At 36.0% G+C, this 11,460-nt stretch overlaps 1 protein-coding gene across 2 annotated transcripts in view; it reads right to left on the bottom strand.

Moving 5' to 3' along the window:
- Positions 1–11,460, bottom strand: part of SCFD1 (sec1 family domain containing 1) — a 108,206-nt gene that overhangs the window by 30,879 nt on the left and 65,867 nt on the right. For both annotated transcript variants that reach the window (XM_059371238.1, XM_059371239.1), the window contains exons 16-18: positions 10,423–10,493; positions 8,353–8,432; positions 1,482–1,544 (exon numbers count right to left, since the gene is read on the bottom strand). In XM_059371238.1, the coding sequence (XP_059227221.1) occupies positions 1,482–1,544; positions 8,353–8,432; positions 10,423–10,493 (214 nt within the window). The remainder of the gene's footprint in view (positions 1–1,481; positions 1,545–8,352; positions 8,433–10,422; positions 10,494–11,460) is intronic.

The raw sequence follows: 11,460 nt of genomic DNA, 5'->3' as shown, positions 1-11,460 counted from the left end.
TAAGAAACCTAATGGGCTCTTAATATTTAGTTAAAATTTTATGAAACTGGAAAGTCTATTAAAAAGATGAGAGTAATTTTCCAAATAAATTTCCTTTTCCTTTACCCTTTCTGAAATGAAGACCTGGATAAGATGGAAAATCCTTCTTAAGAAACCTAATGGGCTCTTAATATTTAGTTAAAATTTTATGAAACTGGAAAGTCTATTAAAAAGATGAGAGTAATTTTCCAAATAAATTTCCTTTTCCTTTACCCTTTCTGAAATGAAGACCTGGATAAGATGGAAAATCCTTCTTTAACAGAAACAAGAGAAAGTAATCTTTGTTTGAATAAGAGTTCAGAGATAGTTCCCTGGTACCAGGAAACTTAAGTGCTAACCTACACAGCACTGCATGAAGGTGAGACTAGCTGGATTAATTTTGTCAAAGCACTTACAAGGTCCTGCCTTAGGCTGAGTGTTTTTGCTTTTTGCAAATTGTTTCATTAAAACCTGAAGCTCAGGGTGGGGCTAGAATAAGACTGTTTTTGCCTGGGCTACACACTTTTCTTCTAAATTCTAAAAATTAAGGAATTTGAAATAAATATGGTATATAAAAAAAAGAGCAGTGGGAATTACCTTGTTCAGCTACTTTGAAAATCATGCATACTATAGGATGTTCTGGAATCAGAAGTCAGACCCACCTCTGGGGACTTCCTCTTTTCATTTAACAGTATGCCTAGATCTATCCCGAAGCTAAGTCTAGAATGCCAAGCTCCAAATCTATATTACTTATCAACGCTGATGTAAGAATAGCTTTAACCTTCATATAACTTCTGAAAATGGAAAATGTAATTTTTTAAAAAAGATTTTATTTATTTATTTGACAGAGATCACAAGTAGGCAGAGAGGCAGGCAGAGAGATAGGGGGAAGCAGGCTCTCTGCTCAGCAGGGTGCCTGATTCGGGGCTCGATCCCAGGACCCTGGGATCATGACCTGAGCCGAAGGCAGAGGCTTAACCCACTGAGCCACCCAGGTGCCCCTGAAAAATGTAATGTTTTAAGAAGGCGCAGGAGAAGCCAATATCTCATACCATGTAAAATATATTAACTTACATTTAAAAATGAGAATTTAAACATAAGGAAGGCAAAAGCATGTTGACATTCATCGCACAAAGAAAACATTCTGAATTCAAAGTGTCTGTGTGTTTCTGGGCACCTGTGTGGCTCAGTTGGTTAAGTATCTGACTCTTTGTTTCAGCTTAGGCTCCCTGCTCATCAGAGAGTCTGCTTGAAGATTCCCTCCCACTGCCCTTCTCCCATCGCTCACTCCCTCTTTCTCTCTGAAGTAAACAAATCATTAAAAAAAAAAAAAAAGAAAATTAAAAAAACCCCTAACCTCCCCCCAACCAAAAACAAAGTGTCAGTGTATTTTTAAGGCATGTGAGTCTAATTATGATCTGCAGTACCAGACTTATTCAATCAGAATTATTAAAAATACTTACCCCATTGGTTTCGTGGTAGTATTACCATAGCTGGCAGGAGCTGAGGCCATCTTGGCAAAAGCCCTGTGAAATAAGAAAGTTGTATTAAAAAGTTGATTATCAGAGCTAACATTCAGCATCACAAAACTGAAAACTCTATTGGCTGTAACTTTTACTATGCAGACATTTTCCGAAAATAGCAATCATTTTTCAATTAATACAGTGTTTCAGTACAATTAGCACTGAAACAAGTACATAAATACCCTTTATTATTTTTAATCACATAAAATGATACCCAAGTACAGTACAATTAGTGCTGAAACACTGAAATCCTTTAAAAAACACAAATGCATTTATTTTCTAAACTTCAAGATTTTTTTCCTATTATTATAAACTGATCATTAACATGAAACAGACTTGCTGCCTTAAAAGAACAATCATGTACTGATTAAATCTCTTTATTGTTCCCCACATTCCATACTTCCTCATCCTCAGACATATATCTTTGCTCATGCTGTCCTTTGAGGGGAATAAACTGACTGCTTTCTTCTCCCTCTGCCTGCTGTTCTGCCTACTTGTGTGCTTGCTCTCTCTCTCTCTCTCTCTCTTTCTCTGGCAAATAAATAAAATATTTAAAGGAAAAGAAAAATTCAAAAAAAATAAAAAGAAAAAAATAAAGAAAATTTTAAAAGTTAACTTTGAAAGACTAAGGAATCATGGGAAAAAAAAGCCATGAATTCCATGTGCTATATTCCCCCAGCACTGGGGTTTTGCAGTTCTCATTTATTGGTAAACTTGGTCTTGGCTAGATGTTCTTGCTGATCTTCTGGGGAGGGGTCTGTTGCAGTGATTCTCAAGTGTCTTTGCCCCAAGCCGAATTGTACGGCCCTTGCCAGGGGCCAGGCTAACTAATATGCTCGGGTTTGCTCTTAGTAGCTTTTGTTCCCTGAAAGCTTTCTGTACAGCTTTGGAGGAGAGAATGAAAATGGCTGTCTCCCTGGTCTCGGGCCACACTCCTTGCTCACCTGGCCTACGACTAAGCATTTCCATCTTTAGCACAGGGCCCCATTTGGAATCTCCAAACCCAGCAGATTCCTGTAGTGTGCTCCCATGCCACTCCTCCCGGGGGAGGGAGGGGAGCTCTGTTTTTGCAGCCAGCTTCCCCACTCTGATACGTGGGAGCTTTGCCACACTCAGGCACCCCCAGTCTTTCTGTGACCCCGAGGGTCCTGAGACCACAGTGTACCAGTGAGGGCTCTACACCCCACTTAGCCACTGGAGTGACATTCCCTCAGTTGAGCAGACTTTTAAAAGTTCAGTTTTGTGCATTGTGCTCTGCTGCTCTGTCAGTTGCCAGGAGCCAGCTGACATGGGGGGTCGGGGGAGCTCTATTTTATTTTGAATTTTTCTTTTCCTTTAAATATTTTATTTATTTGCCAGAGAGAGAGAGAGAGAGAGAGAGAGAGCGCGCAAGCACACAAGTAGGCAGAACAGCAGGCAGAGGGAGAGGGAGAAGCAAGCTCTCCGCTGAGCAGGGAGCCTGATGCAGGGCTTGATCCCAGGACCCTAGGATCACAATGCCAGCCAAAGGCAGACACTTAATCAACTGAGCCACTCAGCCACCCCTCTTCTTTCCTTTTTCAACCAACTTATTATCTTAACAATTCTTTTAAAATCTTAATTTTCACTTTTATAGTCATATTTTATTCCTTCATTGTAGTTAACCTTATTTTTTGTATATATGTAAGTTTTTCTTTCTTTAAAATTTTGGCAGACAGTCTCTTCTAAAGAGCCAAAATATGCCCAAAATCTAGTGAGTGCCTCTGTTTTATTCCCCAGCCTGATTTTATTCTTTTTTTTTTTTTTTTCCCTTATCCCTTCAGTTTCGGGTCTCTTCTGATTTGTGTAGTGTATATTTTTCTGGGGTCATGGTTACCTTTTAGCATCTTGTTCTCTTATATATCTATTCTTTTCTGGACAAAATGGAAAAACAAAAAAAAAACCAGAAAAATTCACCTCAAAAAAAGAAATAAGAGGCAGTACCAACTGACAGGGACCTAATTAACATGGACATTAGTCAGACATTGGAGCTACAGGTCAGAATGATGATTATAAAGATAATAGCTGGGCTTGAAAAAAGCATAGAGGATACTAGAGAATCCCTTTTTGGAGATGTAAAGTCTAACCAAGTCGAAATCAAAAAGGCTATTAATGAGATGCAAAAAAAAAAATGGAGGCTCTAACTCCTGGAATAAATGAGGCAGAAGACAGAATTAGTGATACAGAAGACCAAATGATGGAGAATAAAGAAGCTGAGAAAAAGAGAGATAAACAACTACTGGATCATGAGGGGAGAATCTGAGAGATAAGTGATATCATAAACAAAACAATATAATAATAGGGATTCGAGAAGAAGAAAAGAAGGGCAGATGGTATATTGGACCACAGTATAGTGGAGAACTTCCCTAATTTGGGGAAGGAAACAGGCATCAAAATCGAGAAGGCACAGAGAACCCTTGTCAAAAATCAATAAAAATATGTCAACACCCGATCATCTAATAGTAAAACTTACAAATCTCAAAGACAAAGAGAAAATTCTGAAGGCAGCTCAGGACAAGAGGTCTATAACCTATAATGGTAGAAACAACAGACTGGCAGCAGACCTATCCAGTGACCTGGCAGGCCAGAAAGGACTGGCATGACATATTCAGAGCACCAACTAAGAAAAATATGCAGTCAAGAATACTATATCCAGTTAGGCTGTCATTGAAAATAGGAGAGTTAAAAAGCTTCCAGGACAAACAAAAACTAAAAGAATTTGCAAACACCAAACCAGCCCTACAGGAAATATTGAAAGAGGTCCTCTAAGCAAAGCTAGAATCTTAAAGTAACATAGACCAGAAAGGAACAGAGACAATATACAGTAACAGTCACCTTACAAGCAATACAATGGCACTAAATTCATACCTTTCAATAGTTACTCTGAACGTAAATGGGCTAAATGCCCCAATTAAACTGTTCAAAATCCTTGGGATTCAGCAAAGGTTGTACTAAGAGTAAAGTATACAGCAATACAAGCCTTTCTCAAGAAACAAGAAAGGTCTCAAATATACAACCTAACCCTACACCTAAAGGAGCTGGAAAAAGAACAGCAAATAGAGCCCAAACACAGCAGAAGAGAAATAATAAAAGATCTGAGCAGAAATCAACAAAAGAGAAATGAAAAGAACAGCAGAACAGATCAATGAAACTAGGAGTTGGTTCTTTGAAAGAATAAGATTGATAACCCCCTAGCCAGACTTATCAAACAGAAAAGCTAAAGGACCCAAATAAATAAAATCATAAATGAAAGAGGAGAGATCACAACCAACACCAAAGAAATACAAATAATTATAAGAACATATTATGAGCAACTATATGCCAACAAATCAGACAATCTGGAAGAAATGGATGCATTCCTAGAGATGTAAAAACTACCAAAACTGAACCAGGAAGAAAGAGAAAGAGAAAACCTGAACAGACCCATAACTAGCAAGGAAACTTGAAGCAGTCATAAAAAAAATCTCCCAAAGAACAAAAGCCCAGGGCCAGATGGCTTCCCAGGGAAAATCTACCAAATATTTAAAGAAGAATTAAGACCCATTCTTCCGAAACTGTTTCAAAAAACAGAAATGGAAGGAAAACTTCCAAACTCATTTTAGGCCAGCATTACCTTGATCCCAAAGCCAAACAAAGACCCCATCAAAAAGGATAATTATAGACCAATATCCCTGATGAACATGGATGCAAAAATTTTCACCAAAACACTAGCCAAAAGAGTTCAGTGATACATTAAAAAGATTATTCACCACAACCAAGTGGGATTTATTCCTGGACTGCAAGGTTGGTTCAACATCCATGAATCAATCAATGTGATACACTACACATTAATAAAAGAACAATATTTCCTGGACTGCAAGGTTGGTTCAACATTCATGAATCAATCAATGTGATACACTACACATTAATAAAAGAATAAGAATCATATGATACTCTCAATAGATGCAGAAAAAGCATCTGACATAATAAAGCATCCCTTCTTGATTAAAAGTCTTCACAGTATAGGAACAGAGGGAACATAACTCAGTTTCAGAAAAGCCATTTATGGAATGCTCATAGCGAATATCACTCTCAATGGGAAAAACTGAGAGCTTTTCCCCTAAGGTCAGGAACACGGCAGGGCTGTCCATGATCACCATTGCTATTCAACATAGTACTAGAAGTCCTAACCTTAGCAATCAGACAACAGAAAGAAATAAAAGGCATCCAAATTGGCAAAGAAGTCATACTTTCACTCTTTGCAGGTAATATGATACTTTATGTGGACAACCCAAAAGACTCCACCCCAAACCTGCTAGAACTCATACAGGAATTCAGAAAAGTGTCAGGATATAAAAAGAATGTACAGAAATCAGTTGCATTTCTATACACCACCACCAAGACAGAAGAAAGAGAAATTAAGGAGTCGATTCCATTACAATTGCACCCAAAACCATAAGATACCTAGGAATAAATCTAATCAAAGAGACAAAAAATCTGTACTCAGAAAATTATAGAATACTCATGAAAGATATTGAGGAAGACACAAAAGAAATGGGAAAATGTTCCATGCTCATGGATTAGAAGAACAAATGTCTATGCTATGCCTATGTCTATGCTACCTAAAGCCTATGTCTATGCTACCTAAAGCAATCTACACATTCAATGCAATCCCTATCAAAATACCATCAACTTTTTTCACAGAAATGGAACAAATAATCCTAAAATTTGTATGGAACCAGAAAAGACCTTGAATAGCCAGAGGAATGTTGGAAAGCAAAGCTGGTGGCATCACAATTCCAGACTTCAAGCTCTATTACAAAGCTGTAATCATTAAGACAGTATGGTACTGGCACAAAAACAGACACACAGATCAATGGAACAGAACAGAGAGTCCAGAAATAAACCCTCAACTCTATAGTCAACTAATCGTCAACAAAGCAGCAAAGACTGTCCAATGGAAAAAAGATGGGTCTCTTCAACAAATGGTGCTAGGAAAACTGGACAACCACACGCAGAAGAATGAAACTGGACAATTTCTTTACACCACACTCAAAAATAGACTCAAAATGGATTAAAGACCTCAATATGAGACAGGAATCCATTAAAATCCTTGAGGAGAACACAGGCAGCAACCTCTTCAACCACAGCCACAGCAACTTCTTCCTAGAAACATCGCCAAAGGCAAGGGAAGCAAGGGCAAAAATGAACTATTCAAGGGGCTTCATCAAGATGAAGAGCTTTTGCACAGCAAAGGAAACAGTCAACAAAACCAAAAGACAACTGACAGAATGGGAGAAGATATTTGTGAATGACGTATCAGATAAAGAGCTAGTGTCCAAAATCTACAAGGAACTAATTAAAGTCAACACCCAAAGAACAAATAATCCAATCAAGAAATGGGCAGAAGATATGAACAGACACTTTTCCAAAGAACATATCCAAATAGCCAAGAGACACATGAAAAAGTGCTCAACATCACTTGGCATCAGGGAAAAATAAATTAAAACCACAACGAGATAACCACCTCACAGAAGCCAGAAGGGCTAAGTTAACAAGTCAGGAAATGACAGATGTTGGTAAGGATGCAGAGAAAGGAGAACCCCCCTACACTGTTGGTGGAAATGCAAGCTGGTGCAGCCACTTTCCCCAGAAAGTTGAAAATAGAGCTACCCTACAACTCAGCAATTGCCTTACTACGTATTTACCCCAAAGATACAAATGTAGTGATCCGAAGGGGCATGTGCAACCCCAGTGTTTATAGCAGCAATATCTACAATAGCCAAACCATGGAAAGAGTCTAGATGTCTATCGATAGATGAATGGATAAAGAAGATGTGGTATACACACACACACACACACACACACACACACACACACACATGATGGAATATTATGTAGCCATCAAAAATGAAATCTTACCATTTGCAATGACATGGGTGGAACTAGAGGGTATTATGCTAAGTGAAATAAGTCAATCAGAGAAAGACAATTATCATATGATCCCAATGATATGTGGAATTTGAGAAATAAGGCAGGGGATCATAGGGGAAGAGAGGAAAAAGTGAAACAAGACAAAACCAGAGAGGGAGACAAACTGTAAGACACTCTTAATCTCAGGAAACAAACTGAGGGTTGCTGGAGTGAAGGGGGTAGGAAGGATGGGGTGGCTGGGTGATGGGCATGGGGAAGGTATGTGATATGATGAATGATGTGAATGGTATAAGACTGATAAATCACAGACCTGTACCAAATAATAATGCATTCTTACACATTATATGAAATAATGCATTATATATTAATTAACAAAAAATCAATTAAGAAATAAATTACCACCTGGAAAAAAATAAAAACAAAAATTCTAGTTCTCTAAAAAAATTATTTTTATACCATCTAGCAAAAATTGTGACAATATGTGTTTTTAATAGCAGAATTTAACGCACCAATTAACCTGCCTATATCCTTGGCACAGCACTTTCCTAAATGTTTGCCCTATGTTAATCTGCATTTCTCTACAAGTGAAATTAAAACCTTCTTTTAATGTTTTTGAGACATGTGATCCAAACATTTCAGTCTTTGATGTTCTTAATCTAATCAGTAAAGAAAATATAAACTTGTGTAGGAAAGAAAATTAGCACTATTTTATGTAATTTTAAATTGTGGACAGTGAGGGCCAGATAGGGAAATATTTATGCTACTGAATTTAAGAAAAATCAGAAAAAAGATACTATTAAATTTTCTTGTTAACATTCCCATTTTCTTGGGAACTCTACTTCTATTGTACTCTCTTATATAAGAAGAAAATAAAACTTACTTCCACTGTTTGATATATTGTAAGGGATTAAGGTTGCATCCTGCATCAGTTAAAGCTTTTTTGTATTGCTCCAAATCAGCCTGAAATAAGCAAAGAATGGTATCATAAAAAATTTTACTTTTGTGAAAGAGAAGATGATTTTGTTTGTTATTACTTGATTAATCAAAAAGTTAGACCAAAGGCATGAGTTTAAATTCTAGGTACCCAAGTAGAGTGGAGTCATATTTTAAGTGAGTATATAAGTGAGCACCTGAGACAAAAATCATATCTAATGAAAATTACCTTTGTCAGGCTCCCAAATAACCTAACCAGTATTCTGTCATCCCTTAGTGAGTCCAACAAAGACAGTTTTTTCTCCATTTTTGAAATAGACTGCCTTTCCTTGGGATAAGCAATAAATAAATATCTGACTAGAAAAAGAGCATTTTAAAACCAGAAACACAAGGGGACATTGTGACATGACACTGACTGATGGGAAATGTAGATTCAGGTTTTCCCCTCTCATATGCACTCTTATGGTCCAAATTCATTAACTGAGTATCAGGTGTCTTACACTTTTTAAAAAATTGTTTTCTCTTTCTTGCTATTTTTGTTTCCTGATGAGTAAGTGTAGTTGAATTCCTGTACTTTATAAAAGCCTATCATCATAGTGACTCCACCATAAAAATTTTACAAGACAAGACATTTAAAGCTCAACAGAGATGTTTACTCCTTTGCATTTTGGGGGCTATCAGGCTGTCATAATTTGCTTTAAGCCTATTAGTGATCACTTAAACTTATGAAAAGACATGGTCCTTACCAAAAATAAATAAAAATATGTGGTCAAAATAAGGGAACATGGAATTAACTTTTAAATTAATAAATTCTTAAGAAAATACTATAAATAGGCTTTTATCCTTTATATATATATGTATATAATATATATATATACACACCTATATATAAAGCCTGTAAAAATCCCCTAAGATACAGGTACGAGATATTCCTGAAAAGAAAACCACACTTGCTTACTGAATTAAAATAAAAGCTATATGCCCAAAATAAAGCAGAATTGGCCTAAAGGAAATACTGGGTTTAGTTTACTGTTTTAATGCACCAGAGATTTTTGACCAAAAGAAGTGTTATGATCAAACAGACTTTTAAAAATAAATGCTGCCAGAGAAGGAAAGACGTTTACAATTATATCATTCTAGATGTCATCTCTAAAATTCTCATACTTGTTGCTCATCCAGTAAAATTTCACTGAGTTAACATTAGAGAGAGTTAGCTGACCTCTAACCCGGCAACAACACTGACACCAAAATCACCATTTGCCTTCAAAAATCAATTACCTAAACATTTTTTTTTCTTCAAAAGCAACTGATGGCCTACCACATAAAATGAAAAACAACAAAATTACCCAAAAAATTACCCAATCTTCCAGTGAGGGAAAAAAAAATCTTTCAGAAAGGAAAATGTATCATTTTCCAATCATTCTTAGAAATTTATTGATACAGAAGTTATTTGATTGCAATATAAATCTGAAGTTTAATCTCAATAAATTTAAAATTACAGTATTAATGTAACTTTTTGGAACTCTGAGTATTCTTACAACTGACTCCTTATATTCTATAATGAACATTAGTTTTAATAACCTTAAAATATTACCAAATTTTTACCTTAGGTTATAGATAAATTCACTGGAAGACATTAGTGGCTATAGCTCAAAGAAACAGAGCTTTTAAGATTATCACATAATAAGAAATAAGACCAATGTTTCAAAAAGCATAGCAAACTTGGCTAATTCAGTTTATAATAGCTATTTTCCAGAAATAAGAATCTTGGCCATTTGAATCCAATTCATATCCCAACAACTTAGAAGTGGTCAGACATTTCATGAGTGGATAGTTCTCTTTATGACAACAAATACTGCTATAAAAACTCAGCAATAAATAGAACTAGCCTTAACAAACTGTTTTTCTTTTAAAGAAAGGAATGAGGTAGTTATTTGGCCATAGTGATCTGGTCTTTTATTTTTGAAACAGACAAATATTTCCCCTTCTACCCAATAACTGAACAAGGAGGACATACCTCAGAGGGTGCCTGCTGTGCACTTATATAATAAATAAGAAACAGCCTCATTTTATCTTCTGGAGTTCCTGCTACATAGGGAATATAAATAAAAAAACTTTCATAATTCTGGTTAAGTATTATAGTCAACACAAGTATGTAAAAATTTAAGGCACATAACTGTGAAAAGATAAAATATGGTTCTTGATTTAACTGACTTAAGATTACAGGCACTATAACTATACCCACGTACAATACAGATATGGAAAAAATATTAAATGCTGTGGGATTAAAGGAATGGAATACAGAAGTATGTCCATTCTATCTTTCAAAATATCTGTAAGAGATTTACATTTTGTATGTGAACTAAGAAAGAAAGAAAGGCATAAGGTAGGGTAATCACAGAGATGGAAAGGGGATGCTGTAATAATTATGTAAGGACAACAGATATAAAAATGAGACTGTTCGGGGAAACTAGCTATATGGTCATTCTAGGTTTCGGGTTACAAAACTTTGGTACTTCTCAAAAGTGTGGTCACCATATAAATGTCTCTTCCTGAAGGGTATCGTATCACTTACAAGATTTGGAAAAAGAATACATTTATATTAAAATAAACACTGTTGTATAATACAAAATATATTTGCCTGAAATTGTTTAAGACAAAACATGGGATTTCAAGGAAATTTCTTGCTTGCAGTGGGTCTGATCTGCTAATCCTATTACCCAGAGCCCAAAACTGGACAGAAAAGCTCATTTATTTCCCCCTCTGCTACTGGGTGTACTCTGGTGCAAAGCACTGGCCAGTGGTAACACAATTTCACCACCAACAAATAACAATATGCACTCTCACTTCAAAGTGTTTATCCTAATACTCAAGAACTTGAAACTGTTACACTTTATTATAGAATAAAAACTAGGAAAATTTTTTCAAAACATGACTAGTGAACTATCGATTTTTTATATTGTTCAGAATCCAGATAACCATTCTCAAATTATCCTTATTCCCTAAATATGACAATGAACGGTAATAAAGATCAATGATGGGTTTTCCAAAGTTC

Source organism: Mustela nigripes, chromosome 13 (genome assembly GCF_022355385.1).
Source record: "Mustela nigripes isolate SB6536 chromosome 13, MUSNIG.SB6536, whole genome shotgun sequence".
Classification (NCBI taxonomy): Eukaryota; Metazoa; Chordata; class Mammalia; order Carnivora; family Mustelidae; genus Mustela; species Mustela nigripes.
The sequence above is the reverse complement of the archived record's forward strand: the minus strand, read 5'-3'. Positions and strand labels throughout refer to the sequence as shown.